This window comes from Triticum aestivum, chromosome 6B (assembly GCF_018294505.1).
Source record: "Triticum aestivum cultivar Chinese Spring chromosome 6B, IWGSC CS RefSeq v2.1, whole genome shotgun sequence".
Lineage (NCBI taxonomy): Eukaryota > Viridiplantae > Streptophyta > Magnoliopsida > Poales > Poaceae > Triticum > Triticum aestivum.
In genome coordinates, this window is record NC_057810.1 from 146,255,641 (window position 1) to 146,280,054 (window position 24,414).

Sequence of the window (24,414 nt, forward strand, 5' to 3'; positions counted from 1 at the left end):
CTGAGGTTTTGAGACAAAGATCGGATACAATAGATGAATTAGGGTTTGAGAGGAGATGGTGTTGATGAAGATGTTGATGGATATTAACCCCCTCTCAATGAGAAGATCGATGGTGATGACGATGACGATGACTTTCCCCTTCAGGAGGGATGTTTCCCCGGCAGAACAGCTCCGCTGGAGCCCTAGATTGGTCCTGCCCAGGTTCCGCCTCGAGACGGCGGCGCTTCATCCCGAACGCTTCTATCCTATTTTTTTCCAGGGCAAAAGACACCATATAGCAGAAGATGGGCGTCGGGCTCCCGCCAGGGGGCCCACAAGATAGGGGGCGCGCCCAGGGGGTAGGGCGCGCCCTCCACCCTTGTGGCTGGCTGGTGGCCCCCCTCTGGTGCTTTTTTTGCCTAATATTTTTTATTTATTCCAAAACTGATCTCCGTGAAGTTTCAGGACTTTTGGAGTTGTGCAGAATAGGTCTTTAATATTTGCTCATTTTCAAGTCCAGAATTCCAGCCGTCTGCATTCTTCAGAGAAAAGGCATAAGTATTGTGATATAATATGTAATAACAGCCCATAATGCGATAAATATCAATATAAAAACATGATGCAAAATGGACGTATCAATGCTCTTAGGGGTATACCTGTTCATCCCTCGGGCCGGGCCTACCAAAGCACGACATGGAAAACCTAGGCCCCAGCCCGACCCGACCGTCGGGCCTAAAAATCAGGCCCAAGCCCGGCCCATCACGCAAAAAGCCCGTCGGGCCTCGGGCCGGGCCTCTTTGTTAAACTGCAAATACGACGGGCATGGCCCGTCCATCGGGCTCAAAATCTAGGCCTAGGCCTGGTCCGTGGGCAAGGTCGGGTTGGGCCGTCCGGGCCGGGCTGCCCATGGCCAAGTATACCTAGGGGGATCCCTTACAGTCTATCTGTCAAAGTAATGATGAGGATACAACCCCACGGTGCCGGCTTTTATATAGCCCGACGACGGTAGAAAAAATGTAGTACAAAAGGGACGGTGACACGATATACTCCCTCCATTCTTAAATATAAGTCTTTTTAGGGATTTCAATATAGACTACATACGAAGTAAAATGAGTGAATCTATACTCTAAACTATGTCTATATATATTTGTATGTAGTTCATAGTGAAATCTCTAGAAAGATTTATATTTAGGAACGGAGGGAGTAGTAAGTAGGCGAGCGAATGTGAGCCATTGGATCTTCATAATTGCACTTGATCTAGTCCGTCTGTTAACTGAATCTAAGTCTGTCTTGACTGAACATGAGCGACAGCTTAACCACCAGCAGAATCCAGCGGGGACTAAGTATCACGTACCCTTTAGTTTTTTAGAACAACGTAGCATTAAGTTGCCATTTGTAATGGGCTATTAACATGGAATCGCATAACACAAAATCTAAAAGACCGGTTAGAAGTCTATTTATTATTTTGAAGTTTGTTATGCTTCAAGAATAAAGAGAAAATAATTAAGCATCACTTTAGTACCAAATTTTTAATCTGATTGAGGAGGTGTTCTGCTTGATTGGAATGCAAAGTCCTACTCAAAATATTGTGGCACAAAGTAAAACTTCCGAATAAGCTAAAACTGAAAACAAACCATATGGTATATTTACGTGCTATTCTATATCTTTTGTGCCATGTATTGTTGTTGCCATCTTCACCCCCCTATGCTCAAATCCTGGCTCCGCCCCTATCGATGCGTGCGAGTGGCAGCTTACGCGCGAGGTGGTAGTGAAAGGTTGGGTGGCACCGAAAACAAGGGGACGATGGGTATTTTATTACTTGTGTGTCGGTCAGTGTGCCTTGTACTCGTCTTTCCTGCTCTACAGAGGACAAGGAGATGATGAATGTGAAACAAGGAGATTCACGGTGCTACAGTGTAGTATTTATTTATTTTGGTTATAACAAAAGATGTACTTCTTCCGTTCCATAATATCAGAGCTTTTTTAGAGTGTAGTCTTTAATGGTGAACATCTTTATGTTGATCATATCTACTATATGACTCATGTTCGATCTTTTGGTCGCTAGTGTTCCGAGACCATGTCTGTACATGCTAATGCTAGGCTCGTCAAGTTTGTCAAAAGCGGTCTTATATTATTGGATTGGATGGAGGGAATACTTCTCTTTCCTGCTCTCGGAACTAATACAGGTTACACAAGTGACATCACCACACAACACTTGTGGTCTACTTAGAGCATCTCCAATAGATGGTCCAAATGTAAAAATACCTAAGTTTTGGACCGTTTGGGGCAAAAAACGCTGCTCCAACAGACGGTTCATATGCAAAAAAATTGGACTGCGGCCTTCCGGTGATGTAAAATTGAAAACTTTGTGATGCAAATTTACATCACGAGATGCAACTGGTCCAAAACCGCGGCCGCCCGCCAAACGCCCAACTGCCACTTCATTCCCTTCTGCCCGCCCGCCGCCGCACCTCCCCGCTCGGCCGCCGCCCCGCCACAGCTCTCTGACGCCGTGCCACCGTAGATCCAGACCCCCACCGCTGATTCCACCCCACCTGGGTCGCCGCCTGCTGCCGCTCCGTCTGCCTCCTCTCCGGCCGCCTCCGCCTCCGGTCCGTCCGCCGCTTGCTCCCTGATGACGCTTAAGAAGACGCCGAAGGGCAAGTCCGGTTTCTTCGGCGTGAGGGAGAAGCACTCCGGGAAGTTCGGAGTGGAGTTCTCTGACGCAGGGCGGCGTTGGTAGCTCGGCACGTATCCCACCGCCGATGATGCCGTGCGTGCCTACGACGTGGCGGTGTGGCATGCCGGACGGCCGAAGACGGACCTCAACTTCCCGCAGATCGAGTCCCAGGCGGTGGCGGAGTGGCTCGTGACGCAGGGCATCCGGATGGAGGAGATGCCGGCGAAGAAGGCAAAGAAGAGACTGGCGGTTGTCATCACTCTCGGCAAGAACGATGAGGCAGCGATGGCTCGGTTTGCACGAGAGCATCCGCAGTACGTCCAGGCCGAGCTGGAGCACTACTAGAAGCGCGACATCGAGGCGAAAAAGAAGGGGGTATAGGAGGAGGATGAGGCCGTCCCCTTCGACTGTGATCCCTATCGAGTTGTCGAATGAGGACTGGGGTGACTCCGAGGAGGAGGACGAGGGGTGCGATGACCCGACCAAGGACGAGTTCTGGAAGCAGTTCTGCAGCTCGAACGACAAGGAGTAGTTTCATCTAGTAGTAGTAGTAGTTGAATTTGTGTATGAAACTATGTTGAATTTCATGTTTGAACTATGTTGAGATGAAGTAGTAGTTGGTCGTTTTAATCTTCATTTTGGATCATTTACTGGAGTTGCTCTTTTTTTTACATCTCCAATTTGGATCATTTGTTGGAGTTGAGCATTTTTCGGAGCTCCAAAACGCATCATATGGCAGTCCATATTACATCTTCTGTTTTAGACCGTCAAAATTTGGACCATCTATTGAAGATGCTCTTACAAATGTTCAACAACTTATTTACTACATTTAGGGCATGTACAATGGTTCTATCTTAAGGGTGCCACGTAGGATAAATGATGAGGTGGAGGAGAGAGAAATCATAAGAGAAGGTTTGTCTTCTCTTATTTAAGAGAAGACAAGAGATATCTCTTAGCACAATTTGTCTCACCATGTTTTTAGGAACAACTAATTATTGAAGATAAGGCTAAGAGATGACCCATTATAAACATGTTTTTTTGTCATCTCTAATTTACATGCAAAACTTAAGATAAGACTATCTTATCAACCATTGTACATGCCCTTAGCAACAGCAGAGTAAACGGCACCATTGTTACAACCGTAAATGCAAGCATAATTTTGGAAAACAAGGGCAACTACAAATTCTGAATAATTTTTTATAAGAAACAGTTGAAAACAGGACACAGCGGATGCAGGAAACGAGGCATACGACTGTCACTTCAAATACTGGTCCAAAAATGGACACTTCAAGCACTATCAAAAGACATAATTTGTTATAAGAAATAGTTTAACCGACTCAACACTGAATCAATGATGACAACAAGTGTTTTAACGTCTGACACTTAAAATACTGATCCAAAAAATGGAAGATTCAAACACAATCAAAAGATACCTAAAGCAAGTAGGCGGTAGAAAAAGAAAGCGTATAAACGGGATCAAACGGGCACGGCCTCTTCACTCCTCGTCCGCTTCGGCGACCTGGAGCCAGACCACAAACGGCCTGGCATTCTTCACAACCTGGGAGTCCTTGCCGGCAGCAACAGCTTCAACGTACCACTGGACAATGGCTTCTTCCTCGAGGACGTCGCCGTCATACAGGCATTTCAGGACCACCGGCACCTCCTTCAGGGCCTCGGCGCTGCACTTGCCGCAGAACGCCTCGATGGCCTCGAGCAGCAGCATCTGGGCCCCTTCATCAGGCACGGCAGCAGCAAGGTAGTCATTGTTCTTCTTGACATCCTTTGCAAACCCCTTGCCCGCACCGTGGAAGAGCGCCTCAAAGAGGGCGTGCATCGCGTCCTTGGCGGGGAGGGTTGAGGAGGACAGCACAGCCTTGATCTGAGCAGGAGTGGCGGCATTGCCCAAGCTGGCCTTGATCTCCTCGACCAGTTCATCATATGGAGTCATTTTGGCCTGTTTCTTCCTCTTCTTATTCTCTGCCTTTTCGGTGGCAAGCATGACCATCTCGGCAGTCGCCGCACTCAGCTGCTCCTCCATGTGCTTTCTCGCAGCCTCTGCTGACGTGTCAGTCTGCCACTCCACGTCATCATCGTCGTCGTCGTCGTCTGCAGCAGCCGCAAATGAGCACCTTGACTGTAAGTTGGCGAGATTGCATGTTCTTCATCAGAACCATCAGTGGTAGCATTTTTCTTTGCAGCAACACGTTTTGCAGTGCTGTCCTTGGATGCAGCACCTTTCTTCTTCCCATCCTTCTTGAGTTTCTTCATCTCCTCATCAGCAGGCTGACCTTCCTTGAGTCGCTCCTTCTCAGCCCTTCGCATAGCTTTCTTGTCCTTGTCCTTGTCCACTCCTATATGAGTTAATTATATTAGCTACTCAAAGGTGCAAACAAAGGGTGGTAATTCAGTTGCTACATCTTTTGTGAACTAATTACTATTGGCTACTCAACTAATGCATGAGTTGTATGTGGAAAATTAAGGAAATATGCCCTAGAGGCAATAATAAAGTTATTATTTATTTCCTCATATCATGATAAATGTTTATTATTCATGCTAGAATTGTATTAACCGGAAACATGATACATGTGTGAATACATAGACAAACATATAGTCACTAGTATGCCTCTACTTGACTAGCTCATTAATCAAAGATGGTTATGTTTCCTAACCATTGACATGTGTTGTCACTTGATTAATGGGATCACATCATTAGGAGAATGAGGTGATTGACATGACCCATCCCGTTAGATTAGCACTTGATCGTTTAGTATTCTGCTATTGCTTCCTTCATGACTTATACATGTTCCTGTAACTATGAGAATTGTGTAACTCCCGTTTACCGGAGGAACACTTTGGGTACTACCAAACGTCACAACGTAACTGGGTGATTATAAAGGAGTACTACAGGTGTCTCCGAAGGTACATGTTGAGTTAGCATAATTCGAGATTAGGTTTTGTCACTCCGATTGTCGGAGAGGTATCTCTGGGCCCTCTCGGCAATGCTCATCACCTAAGCCTTGCAAGCATGTAACTAATGAGTTAGTTATAAGATGAAGTATTACAGAACGAGTAAAGATACTTGTCGATAATGAGATTGAACTAGGTATTGGATACCGACGATCGAATCTCGGACAAGTAACATACCGATGACAAAGGGAACAACGTATGTTGTTATGCGGTTTGACCGATAAAGATCTTCGTAGAATATGTAGGAACCGATATGGGCATCCAGGTCCCGCTATTGGTTATTGACTAGAGATGTGTCTCAGTCATGTCTACATCGTTCTCGAACCGTAGGGTCCGCACGCTTAAGGTTTCGATGACATTTATATTATGAGTTTATGTATTTTGACGTACCGAAGGTTGTTCGGAGTCCCGGATATGATTACGGACATGACGAGGAGTCTCGAAATGGTCGAGACATAAAGATTGATATATTGGACGGATATATTTGGACACTGGAAAGGTTCCGGAGAAGTTTGGAGCCCCGGAAGGTTACCGGAACCCCCTGGGAGGTATATGGGCCTTATTGGGCCCATGTAGGAGGAAGAGAGAAGGAGCAAGGGAAGGGGGCGCGCCCCCCCAAGCCCAATCCGAATTGGGGAGGGGGGTCGGCCCCCCCTTTCCTTTCTCCTTCCCCCTCTTCCTATTACTACTACTAGTACTACTTCCTAATACTAGTACTCTTTCCTTCCCCCTCCAAATAAGATAAGGAAAAGAGAGGGAAACCTACTTGGAGTAGGTTTCCCCCTCCTCATGGCGCGCCCCCTAGGGTCGGCCACCTCCTCCCTCCCTCCTTTATATACGGGGGTAGGGGGCACCCTAGGACACACAAGTTGATCATTGATCGTTCCTTAGCCGTGTGCAGTGCCCCCTTACACGATATTACACCTCGGTCATATTGTAGCGGTGCTTAGGCGAAGCCCTGCAACAGGAGAACATCAAGATCGTCACCATGCCGTCGTGCTGACGAAACTCCCCCTCGGCGCCTCTGCTGGATCGGAGATCGAGGGTGCGTCATCGAGCTGTACGCGTGTCAAGAACTCGGAGGTGCCGGAGTAACGGTACTTGGATCGGTTGAACCGGAGGACGTACGACTACTTCCTCTACATTGTGTCAACGCTTCCGCTTCGGTCTACGAGGGTACGTAGACAACACTCTCCCCTCATTGCTATATCATCACCATGATCTTGCGTGTGCGTAGGAAATTTTTTGAAATTACTACGTTCCCCAACAGTGGCATCCGAGCCTAGGTTTTATGTGTTGATGTTATATGCATGAGTAGAACACAAGTAAGTTGTGGACGATATAAGTCATACTGCCTATCAGCATGTCATACTTTGGTTCAGCGGTATTGTGAGATGAAGCGGCCCGGACCGACATTACGCGTACGCTTACGCGAGACTGGTTTCACCGTTACGAGCACTCGTGCTTAAAGGTGGCTGGCGGGTGTCTGTCTCTCTCACTTTAGTTGAACCGAGTGTGGCTACGTCCGGTCCTTGTGAAGGTTAAAACGGAGTCTATTTGACAAACTATCGTTGTGGTTTTGATGCGTAGGTGAGATTGGTTCTTGCTTAAGCCCGTAGCAGCCACGTAAAATTTGCAACAACAAAGTAGAGGACGTCTAACTTGTTTTTGCAGGGCATGTTGTGATGTGATATGGCCAAGACATGATGCTATATTTTATTGTATGAGATGATCATGTTTTGTAACCGAAGTTATCGGCAACTGGCAGGAGCCATATGGTTGTCGCTTTATTGTATGAAATGCAAACGCCCTGTAATTGCTTTACTTTATCACTAAGCGGTAGCGATAGTCGTAGAAGCAATAGATGGCGTAACGACAACGATGCTACGATGGAGATCAAGGTGTCACGCCGGTGACGATGGTGATCACGACGGTGCTTCGAAGATGGAGATCACAAGCACAAGATGATGATGGCCATATCATATCACTTATATTGATTGCATGTGATGTTTATCCTTTATGCATCTTATCTTGCTTTGATTGACGGTAGCATTTTAAGATGATCTCTCACTAATTATCAAGAAGTGTTCTCCCTGAGTATGCACCGTTGCGAAAGTTCTTCGTGCTGAGACACCACGTGATGATCGGGTGTGATAGGCTCTACGTTCAAATACAACGGGTGCAAAACAGTTGCACACGCGGAATACTCAGGTTATACTTGACGAGCCTAGCATATACAGATATGGCCTCGGAACACGGGGACCGAAAGGTCGAGCGTGAATCATATAGTAGATATGATCAACATAGAGATGTTCACCATTGAAACTACTCCATCTCACGTGATGATCGGACATGGTTTAGTTGATTTGGATCACGTAATCACTTAGATGACTAGAGAGATGTCTATCTAAGTGGGAGTTCTTTAGTAATATGATTAATTGAACTTAAATTTATCATGAACTTAGTACCTGATAGTATTTTTCTTGTCTATGTTTGTTTGTAGATAGATGGCTCGTGCTATTGTTCCGTTAAATTTTAATGCGTTCCTTGAGAAAGCAAAGTTGAAAGATGATGGTAGCAATTACACGGACTGGGTTCGTAACCTGAGGATTATCCTCATTGCTGCACAGAAGAGTTACGTCCTGGAAGCACCGCTGGGTGCCAGGCCTACTGCTGATGCAACTGACGACGTTAAGAACGTCTGGCAGAGCAAAGCTGATGACTACTCTATAGTTCAGTGTGCCATGCTTTACGGCTTAGAACCGGGTCTTCAACGACGTTTTGAACGTCATGGGGCATATGAGATGTTCCAGGAGTTGAAGTTAATATTTCAAGCAAATGCCCGGATTGAGAGATATGAAGTCTCCAATAAGTTCTACAGCTGCAAGATGGAGGAGAACAGTTCTGTCAGTGAGCATATACTCAAAATGTCTGGGTATAATAATCACTTGATTCAACTGGGAGTTAATCTTCCGGATGATAGCGTCATTGACAGAATTCTCCAATCACTGCCACCAAGCTACAAGAGCTTTGTGATGAACTATAATATGCAAGGGATGAACAAGACTATTCCCGAGCTCTTCGCGATGCTGAAAGCCGCGGAGGTAGAAATCAAAAAGGAGCATCAAGTGTTGATGGTCAACAAGACCACTGGTTTCAAGAAAAGGGGCAAAGGGAAGAAGAAGGGGAACTTCAAAAGGAACGGCAAACAAGTTGCTGCTCAAGTGAAAAAATTGCATACGAGCCCATAGTTTTTGTTATATTTGTAAAATACGTACATATTTATACGTAAAAATGAGCATACTCAAAAAATGGTAAATACTACCTAAAAATTAGTATATATACTACCTAATCATTGTTATATACTACATACTACACGTACATACTCTCGATTCCGAGAGATACTACATACAACATACAAAACGAAAGTGGTGGTAACTACCACTGCTTGTAGGAAACATTTGTATATATATACATATACATATATATATACATACATATAATTATAATTTTGATCACGATGAACCAGATGCATAGGATAAAACTTCTGATAAAATTCCAATTTCAATAGGTTGTAGTTCCATGATACAATATCATCACATAGCCTATACCATGTCAATGCATTTTCCTTCAAAGATAAAGGGAAGACCTTCTTCTTGACAGCATACTCAGGCATACCTGCAAACTTAAATAATCCACAAACTTCATCCATATAGATTAGGTGCATATCAGGATGTAATGTTCCATCTCCTGTATAAGGATTAGCTAGCAGTTTCACTATCATACCCGAAGGAATTTCAAAATAAATATTTTCAGTAGGTGCAGTAGGTTGAGGAGCAACTTTTTGCTCTTCCGGTCGAGGTGAAGATACCCCTAACAAGCTCTCAAAGGATTATTTTCCATAGTAACAAGTGATAGTAAATTTCAGCACACTATATAAATGTTTCCTTACCAAATTCCACTTATGAAAGACGCTTCACTCCCTGGCAACGACGCCAGAAAAGAGTCTTGATGACCCACAAGTATAGGGGATCTATCATAGTCCTTTCGATAAGTAAGAGTGTCGAACCCAACGAAGAGCAGAAGGAAATAACAAACAATTTTCACCAAGGTATTCTCTGGAGGCATTGAAGTTATCGGTAACAGATAGTTGTGTGATAAGATAATTCATAACGGGTAACAAGTAACAAAAGTAAACAAGGTGCAGCAAGGTGGCCCAATTCTTTTTGTAGCAAAGGACAAGCCTGGACGAACTCTTATATAAATCAAAGTGCTCTCGAGGACACATGAGAATTATTGTAAAGCTAGTTTTCATCATGCTCATATGATTCGCCTTTGTTAATTTGATAATTTGATATATGGGTGGACCGGTGCTTGGGTGCTTACCTACCTTGGACAAGCCTCCCATTTATGATTAACCCCTCTCGCAAGCATCCGCAACTATGAAAAAAGAATTAAGGTAAACCTAACCATAGCATGAAACATATGGATCCAAATCATCCCCTTACAAAGCAACGCATAAACTAGGGTTTAATCTTCTGTCACTCTAGCAACCCATCATCTACCTATTACTTCCCAATGCCTTCCCCTAGTCCCAAATCATGACGAAATATCATGTAGTCGACGTTCACATAGCACCACTAGAGGAGGGACAACATACATCTCATCCAAATATTGAACGAATATCAAATTCACATGATTACTTATAACAAGACTTCTCCCATGTCCTCAGAAACAAAGGTAACTACTCACAAAGCATATTCATGTTCATAATCAAAGGAGTATTAATTATCATTAAGGATCTAAAAATATAATCTTCCGCTGGATAAACCAACTAGCATCAGCTACAAGGAGTAATCAACACTACTAGCAACCCACAGGTGCCAATCTGAGGTTTTGAGACAAAGATCGGATACAAGAGATGAATTAGGGTTTGAGAGGAGATGGTGCTGATGAAGATGTTGATGGATATTGACCCCCTCTCAATGAGAGGATCGATGGTGATGACGATGGCGACGATTTTCCCCTTCAGGAGGGATGTTTCCCCGGCAGAACAGCTCCGCTGGAGCCCTAGATTGGTCCTGCCCAGGTTCTGCCTTGAGACGGCGGCGCTTCGTCCCGAACGCTTCTATCCTATTTTTTTTCCAGGGCAAAAGGCGCCATATAGCAGAAGATGGGCGTCGGGCTCCCGCCAGGGGGCCCACAAGATAGGGGGTGCGCCCAGGGGGTAGGGCACGCCCTCCACCCTTGTGGCTGGCTGGTGGCCCCCCTCTGGTGCTTTTTTTGCGTAATATTTTTTATTTATTCCAAAACTGATCTCCGTGAAGTTTCAGGACTTTTGGAGTTGTGCAGAATAGGTCTTTAATATTTGCTCATTTTCAAGTCCAGAATTCCAGCCGTCTGCATTCTTCAGAGAAAAGGCATAAGTATTGTGATATAATGTGTAATAACAGCCCATAATGCGATAAATATCAATATAAAAACATGATGCAAAATGGACGTATCAATGCTCTTAGGGGTATACCTGGCCATCCCTCGGGCTGGGCCTACCAAAGCACGACATGGAAAACCTAGGCCCCAGCCCGGCCCGACCGTCGGGCCTAAAAATCAGGCCCAAGCCCGACCCATCACGCAAAAAGCCCGTCGGGCCTCGGGCCGGGCCTCTTTGTTAAATTGCAAATATGACGGGCATGGCCCGTCCATTGGGCTCAAAATCTAGGCCTAGGCCTGGTCCGTGGGCAAGGTCGGGTCGGGCCGTCCGGGCCGGGCTTCCCATGGCCAAGTATACCTAGGGGGATCCCTTACAGTCTATCTGTCAAAGTAATGATGAGGATACAACCCCACGGTGCCGGCTTTTATATAGCCCGACAACGGTAGAAAAAATGCAGTACAAAAGGGACGGTGACACGATATACTCCCTCCATTCTTAAATATAAGTCTTTTTAGGGATTTCAATATAGACTACATACGAAGTAAAATGAGTGAATCTACACTCTAAACTATGTCTATATACATCTGCATGTAGTTCATAGTAAAATCTCTAGAAAGATTTATATTTAGGAACGGAGGGAGTAGTAAGTAGGCGAGCGAATGTGAGCCATTGGATCTTCATAATTGCACTTGATCTAGTCCGTCTGTTAACTGAATCTAAGTCTGTCTTGACTGAACATGAGCGACAGCTTAACCACCAGCAGAATCCAGCGGGGACTAAGTATCACGTACCCTTTAGTTTTTTAGAACAACGTAGCATTAAGTTGCCACTTGTAATGGGCTATTAACATGGAATCGCATAACACAAAATCTAAAAGACCGGTTAGAAGTCTATTTATTATTTTGAAGTTTGTTATGCTTCAAGAATAAAGAGAAAATAATTAAGCATCACTCTAGTACCAAATTTTTAATCTGATTGAGGAGGTGTTCTGCTTGATTGGAATGCAAAGTCCTACTCAAAATATTGTGGCACAAAGTAAAACTTCCGAATAAGCTAAAACTGAAAACAAACCATATGGTATATTTACGTGCTATTCTATATCTTTTGTGCCATGTATTGTTGTTGCCATCTTCACCCCCCTATGCTCAAATCCTGGCTCCGCCCCTGTCGATGCGTGCGAGTGGCAGCTTACGCGCGAGGTGGTAGTGGAAGGTTGGGTGGCACCAAAAACAAGGGGACGATGGCTATTTTATTACTTGTGTGTCGGTCAGTCTGCCTTGTACTCGTCTTTCCTGCTCTACAGAGGACAAGGAGATGATGAATGTGAAACAAGGAGATTCACGGTGCTACAGTGTAGTATTTATTTATTTTGGTTATAACAAAAGATGTACTTCTTCCGTTCCATAATATAAGAGCTTTTTTAGAGTGTAGTCTTTAATGGTGAACATCTTTATGTTGATCATATCTACTATATGACTCATGTTCGATCTTTTGGTTGCCAGTGTTCCGAGACCATGTCTGTACATGCTAATGCTAGGCTCGTCAAGTTTGTCAAAAGCGGTCTTATATTATTGGATTGGATGGAGGGAATACTTCTCTTTCCTGCTCTCGGAACTAATACAGGTTACACAAGTGACATCACCACACAATACTTGTGGTCTACTTAGAGCATCTCCAATAGATGGTCCAAATGTAAAAATACCTAAGTTTTGAACCGTTTGGGGCAAAAAACGCTGCTCCAACAGACGGTCCATATGTAAAAAAAATTGGACTGCGGCCTTCCGGTGATGTAAAATTGAAAACTTTGTGATGCAAATTTACATCACGAGATGCAACTGGTCCAAAACCGCGGCCGCCCGCCAAACGCCCAACTGCCACTTCATTCCCTTCAACCCGCCCACCGCCGCAGCTCCCCACTCGGCCGCCGCCCCGCCAAAGCTCTCCGACGCCGGGCCACCGTAGATCCAGACCCCCACCGCTGATTCCACCCCGCCTGGATCGCCGCCTGCCGCCGCTCCGTCTGCCTCCTCTCCGGCCGCCTCCGCCTCCGGTCCGTCCGCCGCTTGCTCCCTGATGACGCTGAAGAAGACGCCGAAGGGCAAGTACGGTTTCTTCGGCGTGAGGGAGAAGCACTCCGGGAAGTTCGGAGTGGAGTTCTCTGACGCAGGGTGGCGTTGGTAGCTCGGCACGTATCCCACCGCCGATGATGCCGTGCGTGCCTACGACGTGGCGGTGTGGCATGCCGGACGGCCGAAGACGGACCTCAACTTCCCGCAGATCGAGTCCCAGGCGGTGGCGGAGTGGCTCGTGACGCAGGGCATCCGGATGGAGGAGATGCCGGCGAAGAAGGCAAAGAAGAGACTGGCGGTTGTCATCACACCCGGCAAGAACGATGAGGCAGCGATGGCTCGGTTTGCGCGAGAGCATCCGCAGTACGTCCAGGCCGAGCTGGAGCACTACTAGAAGCGCGACATCGAGGCGAAAAAGAAGGGGGTATAGGAGGAGGACGAGGCCGGCCCCTCGACTGTGATCCCTATCGAGTTGTCGGATGAGGACTGGGGTGACTCCGAGGAGGAGGACGAGGGGTGCGATGACCCGACCAAGGACGAGTTTTGGAAGCAGTTCTGCAACTCGAACAACAAGGAGTAGTTTCATCTAGTAGTAGTAGTAGTTGAATTTGTGTATGAAACTATGTTGAATTTCATGTTTGAACTATGTTGAGATGAAGTAGTAGTTGGTCGTTTTAATCTTCATTTTGGATCATTTATTGGAGTTGCTCTTTTTTTTACATCTCCAATTTGGATCATTTGTTGGAGTTGAGCATTTTTCGGAGCTCCAAAACGCACCATATGGCAGTCCATATTACATCTTCTGTTTTAGACCGTCAAAATTTGGACCATCTATTGAAGATGCTCTTACAAATGTTCAACAACTTATTTACTACATTTAGGGCATGTACAATGGTTCTATCTTAAGGGTGCCACGTAGGATAAATGATGAGGTGGAGGAGAGAGAAATCATAAGAGAAGGTTTGTTTTCTCTTATTTAAGAGAAGACAAGAGATATCTCTTAGCACAATTTGTCTCACCATGTTTTTAGGAACAACTAATTATTGAAGATAAGGCTAAGAGATGACCCATTATAAACATGTTTTTTTGTCATCTCTAATTTACATGCAAAACTTAAGATAAGACTATCTTATCAACCATTGTACATGCCCTTAGCAACAGCAGAGTAAACGGCACCATTGTTACAACCGTAAATGCAAGCATAATTTTGGAAAACAAGGGCAACTACAAATTCTGAATAATTTTTTATAAGAAACAATTGAAAACAGGACACAGCGGATGCAGGAAACGAGGCATACGACTGTCACTTCAAATACTGGTCCAAAAATGGACACTTCAAGCACTATCAAAAGACATAATTTGTTATAAGAAATATTTTAACCGACTCAACACTGAATCAATGATGACAACAAGTGTTTTAACGTCTGACACTTAAAATACTGATCCAAAAAATGGAAAATTCAAACACAATCAAAAGATACCTAAAGCAAGTAGGCGGTAGAAAAAGAAAGCGTATAAACGGGATCAAACGGGCACGGCCTCTTCACTCCTCGTCCGCTTCGGCGACCTGGAGCCAGACCACAAACGGCCTGGCATTCTTCACAACCTGGGAGTCCTTGCCGGCAGCAACAGCTTCAACGTACCACTGGACAATGGCTTCTTCCTCGAGGACGTCGCCGTCATACAGGCATTTCAGGACCACCGGCACCTCCTTCAGGGCCACGGCGCTGCACTTGCCGCAGAACGCCTCGATGGCCTGGAGCAGCAGCATCTGGGCCCCTTCATCAGGCACGGCAGCAGCAAGGTAGTCATTGTTCTTCTTGACATCCTTTGCAAACCCCTTGCCCGCACCGTGGAAGAGCGCCTCAAAGAGGGCGTGCATCGCGTCCTTGGCGGGGAGGGTTGAGGAGGACAGCATGGCCTTGATCTGAGCAGGAGTGGCGGCATTGCCCAAGCTGGCCTTGATCTCCTCGACCAGTTCATCATATGGAGTCATTTTGGCCTGTTTCTTCCTCTTCTTATTCTCTGCCTTTTCGGTGGCAAGCATGACCATCTCGGCAGTCGCCGCACTCAGCTGCTCCTCCATGTGCTTTCTCGCAGCCTCTGCTGACATGTCAGTCTGCCACTCCACGTCATCATCGTCGTCGTCATCGTCTGCAGCAGCCGCAAAGTGAGCACCTTGACTGTAAGTTGGCGAGATTGCATGTTCTTCATCAGAACCATCAGTGGTAGCATTTTTCTTTGCAGCAACACGTTTTGCAGTGCTGTCCTTGGATGCAGCACCTTTCTTCTTCCCATCCTTCTTGAGTTTCTTCATCTCCTCATCAGCAGGCTGACCTTCCTTGAGTCGCTCCTTCTCAGCCCTTCGCATAGCTTTCTTGTCCTTGTCCTTGTCCACTCCTATATGAGTTAATTATATTAGCTACTCAAAGGTTCAAACAAAGGGTGGTAATTCAGTTACTACATCTTTTGTGAACTAATTACTATTGGCTACTCAACTAATGCATGAGTTGTATGTGGAAAATGAAGGAAATATGCCCTAGAGGCAATAATAAAGTTATTATTTATTTCCTCATATCATGATAAATGTTTATTATTCATGCTAGAATTGTATTAACCGGAAACATGATACATGTATGAATACATAGACAAACATATAGTCACTAGTATGCCTCTACTTGACTAGCTCATTAATCAAAGATGGTTATGTTTCCTAACCATTGACATGTGTTGTCATTTGATTAATGGGATCACATCATTAGGAGAATGAGGTGATTGACATGACCCATCCCGTTAGCTTAGCACTTGATCGTTTAGTATTCTGCTATTGCTTCCTTCATGACTTATACATGTTCCTGTAACTATGAGAATTGTGTAACTCCCGTTTACCGGAGGAACACTTTGGGTACTACCAAACGTCACAACGTAACTGGGTGATTATAAAGGAGTACTACAGGTGTCTCCGAAGGTACATGTTGAGTTAGCATAATTCGAGATTAGGTTTTGTCACTCCGATTGTCGGAGAGGTATCTCTGGGCCCTCTCGGCAATGCTCATCACCTAAGCCTTGCAAGCATGTAACTAATGAGTTAGTTATAAGATGAAGTATTACAGAACGAGTAAAGATACTTGTCGATAATGAGATTGAACTAGGTATTGGATACCGACGATCGAATCTCGGACAAGTAACATACCGATGACAAAGGGAACAACGTATGTTGTTATGCGGTTTGACCGATAAAGATCTTCGTAGAATATGTAGGAACCAATATGGGCATCCAGGTCCCGCTATTGGTTATTGACTAGAGATGTGTCTCAGTCATGTCTACATCGTTCTCGAACCGTAGGGTCCGCACGCTTAAGGTTTCGATGACATTTATATTATGAGTTTATGTATTTTGATGTACCGAAGGTTGTTCGGAGTCCCGGATATGATTACGGACATGACGAGGAGTCTCGAAATGGTCGAGACATAAAGATTGATATATTGGACGGATATATTTGGACACCGGAAAGGTTCCGGAGAAGTTTGGAGCCCCGGAAGGTTACCGGAACCCCCCGGGAGGTATATGGGCCTTATTGGGCCCATGTAGGAGGAAGAGAGAAGGAGCAAGGGAAGGGGGCGCGCCCCCCCAAGCCCAATCCGAATTGGGCTGGGGGGTCGGCCCCCCCTTTCCTTTCTCCTTCCCCCTCTTCCTATTACTACTACTAGTACTACTTCCTAATACTAGTACTCTTTCCTTCCCCCTCCAAATAAGATAAGGAAAAGAGAGGGAAACCTACTTGGAGTAGGTTTCCCCCTCCTCATGGCGCGCCCCCCTAGGGTCGGCCACCTCCTCCCTCCCTCCTTTATATACGGGGGTAGGGGGGCACCCTAGGACACACAAGTTGAACATTGATCGTTCCTTAGCCGTGTGCGGTGCCCCCCTCCACGATATTACACCTCGGTCATATTGTAGCGGTGCTTAGGCGAAGCCCTGCAACAGGAGAACATCAAGATCGTCACCATGCCGTCATGCTGACGAAACTCCCCCTCGGCGCCTCTGCTGGATCGGAGATCGAGGGTGCGTCATCGAGCTGTACGCGTGTCAAGAACTCGGAGGTGCCGGAGTAACGGTACTTGGATCGGTTGAACCGGAAGACGTACGACTACTTCCTCTACATTGTGTCAACGCTTCCGCTTCGGTCTACGAGGGTACGTAGACAACACTCTCCCCTCGTTGCTATATCATCACCATGATCTTGCGTGTGCGTAGGAAATTTTTTGAAATTACTACGTTCCCCAACAGTGGCATCCGAGCCTAGGTTTTATGTGTTGATGTTATATGCATGAGTAGAACACAAGTAAGTTGTGGACGATATAAGTCATACTGCCTACCAGCATGTCATACTTTGGTTCAGCGGTATTGTGAGATGAAGCGGCCCGGACCGACATTACGCGTACGCTTACGCGAGACTGGTTTCACCGTTACGAGCACTCGTGCTTAAAGGTGGCTGGCGGGTGTCTGTCTCTCTCACTTTAGTTGAACCGAGTGTAGCTACGCCCGGTCCTTGTGAAGGTTAAAACGGAGTCTATTTGACAAACTATCGTTGTGGTTTTGATGCGTAGGTGAGATTGGTTCTTGCTTAAGCCCGTAGCAGCCACGTAAAATTTGCAACAACAAAGTAGAGGACGTCTAACTTGTTTTTGCAGGGCATGTTGTGATGTGATATGGCCAAGACATGATGCTATATTTTATTGTATGAGATGATCATGTTTTGTAACCGAAGTTATCGGCAACTGGCAGGAGCCATATGGTTGTCGCTTTATTGTATGAAATGCAAACGCCATGTAATTGCTTTACTTTATCACTAAGCGGTAGCGATAGTCGTAGAAGCAATAGATGGCGTAACGACAACGATGCTACGATGGAGATCAAGGTGTCACGCCGGTGACGATGGTGATCACGACGGTGCTTCGAAGATGGAGATCACAAGCACAAGATGATGATGGCCATATCATATCACTTATATTGATTGCATCTGATGTTTATCCTTTATGCATCTTATCTTGCTTTGATTGACGGTAGCATTTTAAGATGATCTCTCACTAATTATCAAGAAGTGTTCTCCCTGAGTATGCACCGTTGCGAAAGTTCTTCGTGCTGAGACACCACGTGATGATCGGGTGTGATAGGCTCTACGTTCAAATACAACGGGTGCAAAACAGTTGCACACGCGGAATACTCAGGTTATACTTGACGAGCCTAGCATATACAGATATGGCCTCGGAACACGGGGACCGAAAGGTCGAGCATGAATCATATAGTAGATATGATCAACATAGAGATGTTCACCATTGAAACTACTCCATCTCACGTGATGATCGGACATGGTTTAGTTGATTTGGATCACGTAATCACTTAGATGACTAGAGAGATGTCTGTCTAAGTGGGAGTTCTTTAGTAATATGATTAATTGAACTTAAAATTTATCATGAACTTAGTACCTGATAGTATTTTGCTTGTCTATGTTTGTTTGTAGATAGATGGCTCGTGCTATTGTTCCGTTAAATTTTAATGCGTTCCTTGAGAAAGCAAAGTTGAAAGATGATGGTAGCAATTACACGGACTGGGTCCGTAACCTGAGGATTATCCTCATTGCTGCACAGAAGAGTTACGTCCTGGAAGCACCGCTGGGTGCCAGGCCTGCTGCTGATGCAACTGACGACGTTAAGAACGTCTGGCAGAGCAAAGCTGATGACTACTCTATAGTTCAGCGTGCCATGCTTTACGGCTTAGAACCGGGTCTTCAACGACATTTTGAACGTCATGGGGCATATGAGATGTTCCAAGAGTTGAAGTTAATATTTCAAGCAAATGCCCGGATTGAGAGATATGAAGTCTCCAATAAGTTCTACAGCTGCAAGATGGAGGAGAACAGTTCTGTCAGTGAGCATATACTCAAAATGTCTGGGTATAATAATCACTTGATTCAACTGGGAGTTAATCTTCCGGATGATAGCGTCATTGACAGAATTCTCCAATCACTGCCACCAAGCTACAAGAGCTTTGTGATGAACTATAATATGCAAGGGATGAACAAGACTATTCCCGAGCTCTTCGTGATGCTGAAAGCCGCGGAGGTAGAAATCAAAAAGGAGCATCAAGTGTTGATGGTCAACAAGACCACTGGTTTCAAGAAAAGGGGCAAAGGGAAGAAGAAGGGGAACTTCAAAAGGAACGGCAAACAAGTTGCTGCTCAAGTGAAAAAATTGCATACGAGCCCATAGATTTTGTTATATTTGTAAAATACGTACATATTTATACGTAAAAATGAGCATACTCAAAAAATGGTACATACTACCTAAAAATTAGTATATATACTACCTAATCATTGTTATATACTACATACTACACGTACATACTCTCGATTCCGAGAGATACTACATACAACATACAAAACGAAAGTGGTGGTAACTACCACTGCTTGTAGGAAACATTTGTACATATATACATATACATATATATATACATACATATAATTATAATTTTGATCACGATGAACCAGATGCATAGGATAAAACTTCTGATAAAATTCCAATTTCAATCGGTTGTAGTTCCATGATACAATATCATCACATAGCCTATACCATGTCAATGCATTTTCCTTCAAAGATAAAGGGAAGACCTTCTTCTTGACAGCATACTCAGGTATACCTGCAAGCTTAAATAATCCACAAACTTCATCCATATAGATTAGGTGCATATCAGGATGTAATGTTCCATCTCCTGTATAAGGATTAGCTAGCAGTTTCACTATCATACCCGAAGGAATTTCAAAATAAATATTTTCAGTAGGTGCAGTAGGTTGAGGAGCAACTTTTTGCTCTTCCGGTCGAGGTGAAGATACCCCTAACAAGCTCTCAAAGGATTATTTTCCATAGTAACAAGTGATAGTAAATTTCAGCACACTATATAAATGTTTCCTTACCAAATTCCACTCACGAAAGATGCTTCACTCCCTGGCAACGACGCCAGAAAAGAGTCTTGATGACCCACAAGTATAGGGGATCTATCATAGTCCTTTCGATAAGTAAGAGTGTCGAACCCAACGAAGAGCAGAAGGAAATAACAAACAATTTTCACCAAGGTATTCTCTGGAGGCATTGAAGTTATCGGTAACAGATAGTTGTGTGATAAGATAATTCATAACGGGTAACAAGTAACAAAAGTAAACAAGGTGCAGCAAGGTGGCCCAATTCTTTTTGTAGCAAAGGACAAGCCTGGACGAACTCTTATATAAATCAAAGTGCTCTCGAGGACACATGAGAATTATTGTAAAGCTAGTTTTCATCATGCTCATATGATTCGCGTTTGTTAATTTGATAATTTGATATATGGGTGGACCGGTGCTTGGGTGCTTACCTACCTTGGACAAGCCTCCCACTTATGATTAACCCCTCTCGCAAGCATCCGCAACTATGAAAAAAGAATTAAGGTAAACCTAACCATAGCATGAAACATATGGATCCAAATCAGCCCCTTACAAAGCAACCCATAAACTAGGGTTTAATCTTCTGTCACTCTAGCAACCCATCATCTACCTATTACTTCCCAATGCCTTCCCCTAGTCCCAAATCATGACGAAATATCATGTAGTCGACGTTCATATAGCACCACTAGAGGAGGGACAACATACATCTCATCCAAATATTGAACGAATATCAAATTCACATGATTACTTATAACAAGACTTCTCCCATGTCCTCAGAAACAAACGTAACTACTCACAAAGCATATTCATGTTCATAATCAGAGGAGTATTAATTATCATTAAGGATCTAAAAATATAATCTTCCGCTGGATAAACCAACTAGCATCAGCTACAAGGAGTAATCAACACTACTAGCAACCCACAGGTGCCAATCTGAGGTTTTGAGACAAAGATCGGATACAAGAGATGAATTAGGGTTTGAGAGGAGATGGTGCTGATGAAGATGTTGATGGATATTGACCCCCTCTCAATGAGAGGATCGATGGTGATGACGATGGCGACGATTTTCCCCTTCAGGAGGGATGTTTCCCCGGCAGAACAGCTCCGCTGGAGCCCTAGATTGGTCCTGCCCAGGTTCCGCCTTGAGACGGCGGCGCTTCGTCCCGAACGCTTCTATCCTATTTTTTTTCCAGGGCAAAAGACACCATATAGCAGAAGATGGGCGTCGGGCTCCCGCCAGGGGGCCCACAAGATAGGGGGTGCGCCCAGGGGGTAGGGCACGCCCTCCACCCTTGTGGCTGGCTGGTGGCCCCCCTCTGGTGCTTTTTTTGCCTAATATTTTTTATTTATTCCAAAACTGATCTCCGTGAAGTTTCAGGACTTTTGGAGTTGTGCAGAATAGGTCTTTAATATTTGCTCATTTTCAAGTCCAGAATTCCAGCCGTCTGCATTCTTCAGAGAAAAGGCATAAGTATTGTGATATAATGTGTAATAACAGCCCATAATGCGATAAATATCAATATAAAAACATGATGCAAAATGGACGTATCAATGCTCTTAGGGGTATACCTGGCCATCCCTCGGGCTGGGCCTACCAAAGCACGACATGGAAAACCTAGGCCCCAGCCCGGCCCGACCGTCGGGCCTAAAAATCAGGCCCAAGCCCGACCCATCACGCAAAAAGCCCGTCGGGCCTCGGGCCGGGCCTCTTTGTTAAATTGCAAATATGACGGGCATGGCCCGTCCATCGGGCTCAAAATCTAGGCCTAGGCCTGGTCCGTGGGCAAGGTCGGGTCGGGCCGTCCGGGCCGGGCTGCCCATGGCCAAGTATACCTAGGGGGATCCCTTACAGTCTATCTGTCAAAGTAATGATGAGGATACAACCCCACGGTGCCGGCTTTTATATAGCCCGACAACGGTAGAAAAAATGCAGTACAAAAGGGACGGTGACACGATATACTCCCTCCATTCTTAAATATAAGTCTTTTTAGGGATTTCAATATAGACTACATACGAAGTAAAATGAGTGAATCTACACTCTAAACTATGTCTATATACATCTGCATGTAGTTCATAGTAAAATCTCTAGAAAGATTTATATTTAGGAACGGAGGGAGTAGTAAGTAGGCGAGCGAATGTGAGCCATTGGATCTTCATAATTGCACTTGATCTAGTCCGTCTGTTAACTGAATCTAAGTCTGTCTTGACTGAACATGAGCGACAGCTTAACCACCAGCAGAATCCAGCGGGGACTAAGTATCACGTACCCTTTAGTTTTTTAGAACAACGTAGCATTAAGTTGCCACTTGTAATGGGCTATTAACATGGAATCGCATAACACAAAATCTAAAAGACCGGTTAGAAGTCTATTTATTATTTTGAAGTTTGTTATGCTTCAAGAATAAAGAGAAAATAATTAAGCATCACTCTAGTACCAAATTTTTAATCTGATTGAGGAGGTGTTCTGCTTGATTGGAATGCAAAGTCCTACTCAAAATATTGTGGCACAAAGTAAAACTTCCGAATAAGCTAAAACTGAAAACAAACCATATGGTATATTTACGTGCTATTCTATATCTTTTGTGCCATGTATTGTTGTTGCCATCTTCACCCCCCTATGCTCAAATCCTGGCTCCGCCCCTGTCGATGCGTGCGAGTGGCAGCTTACGCGCGAGGTGGTAGTGGAAGGTTGGGTGGCACCAAAAACAAGGGGACGATGGCTATTTTATTACTTGTGTGTCGGTCAGTCTGCCTTGTACTCGTCTTTCCTGCTCTACAGAGGACAAGGAGATGATGAATGTGAAACAAGGAGATTCACGGTGCTACAGTGTAGTATTTATTTATTTTGGTTATAACAAAAGATGTACTTCTTCCGTTCCATAATATAAGAGCTTTTTTAGAGTGTAGTCTTTAATGGTGAACATCTTTATGTTGATCATATCTACTATATGACTCATGTTCGATCTTTTGGTCGCCAGTGTTCCGAGACCATGTCTGTACATGCTAATGCTAGGCTCGTCAAGTTTGTCAAAAGCGGTCTTATATTATTGGATTGGATGGAGGGAATACTTCTCTTTCCTGCTCTCGGAACTAATACAGGTTACACAAGTGACATCACCACACAATACTTGTGGTCTACTTAGAGCATCTCCAATAGATGGTCCAAATGTAAAAATACCTAAGTTTTGAACCGTTTGGGGCAAAAAACGCTGCTCCAACAGACGGTCCATATGTAAAAAAATTGGACTGCGGCCTTCCGGTGATGTAAAATTGAAAACTTTGTGATGCAAATTTACATCACGAGATGCAACTGGTCCAAAACCGCGGCCGCCCGCCAAACGCCCAACTGCCACTTCATTCCCTTCTGCCCGCCCGCCGCCGCAGCTCCCCGCTCGGCCGCCGCCCCGCCACAGCTCTCCGACGCCGGGCCACCGTAGATCCAGACCCCCACCGCTGATTCCACCCCGCCTGGGTCGCCGCCTGCCGCCGCTCCGTCTGCCTCCTCTCCGGCCGCCTCCGCCTCCGGTCCGTCCGCCGCTTGCTCCCTGATGACGCTGAAGAAGACGCCGAAGGGCAAGTACGGTTTCTTCGGCGTGAGGGAGAAGCACTCCGGGAAGTTCGGAGTGGAGTTCTCTGACGCAGGGTGGCGTTGGTAGCTCGGCACGTATCCCACCGCCGATGATGCCGTGCGTGCCTACGACGTGGCGGTGTGGCATGCCGGACGGCCGAAGACGGACCTCAACTTCCCGCAGATCGAGTCCCAGGCGGTGGCGGAGTGGCTCGTGACGCAGGGCATCCGGATGGAGGAGATGCCGGCGAAGAAGGCAAAGAAGAGACTGGCGGTTGTCATCACACCCGGCAAGAACGATGAGGCAGCGATGGCTCGGTTTGCGCGAGAGCATCCGCAGTACGTCCAGGCCGAGCTGGAGCACTACTAGAAGCGCGACATCGAGGCGAAAAAGAAGGGGGTATAGGAGGAGGACGAGGCCGGCCCCTCGACTGTGATCCCTATCGAGTTGTCGGATGAGGACTGGGGTGACTCCGAGGAGGAGGACGAGGGGTGCGATGACCCGACCAAGGACGAGTTCTGGAAGCAGTTCTGCAACTCGAACGACAAGGAGTAGTTTCATCTAGTAGTAGTAGTAGTAGTTGAATTTGTGTATGAAACTATGTTGAATTTCATGTTTGAACTATGTTGAGATGAAGTAGTAGTTGGTCGTTTTAATCTTCATTTTGGATCATTTATTGGAGTTGCTCTTTTTTTTACATCTCCAATTTGGATCATTTGTTGGAGTTGAGCATTTTTCGGAGCTC

At 45.3% G+C, this 24,414-nt stretch overlaps 1 protein-coding gene and 1 pseudogene across 1 annotated transcript; both read right to left on the bottom strand.

Annotated features, from left to right (window-relative positions):
* Positions 1-4,097: 4,097 nt before the first annotated feature.
* Positions 4,098-13,432, bottom strand: LOC123138985 (eukaryotic translation initiation factor 5-like; annotated as a pseudogene).
* A 991-nt stretch (positions 13,433-14,423) lies between these two features.
* Positions 14,424-23,950, bottom strand: LOC123138986 (eukaryotic translation initiation factor 5-like). Its single transcript, XM_044558820.1, has 3 exons — positions 23,838-23,950; positions 23,443-23,654; positions 14,424-15,526 (listed from the first exon to the last, which is right to left on the bottom strand). The coding sequence occupies exons 1-3, from the start codon at positions 23,948-23,950 to the stop codon at positions 14,670-14,672; spliced, it is 1,182 nt and encodes a 393-aa protein (XP_044414755.1). The 3' UTR covers positions 14,424-14,669.
* Positions 23,951-24,414: the final 464 nt, after the last annotated feature.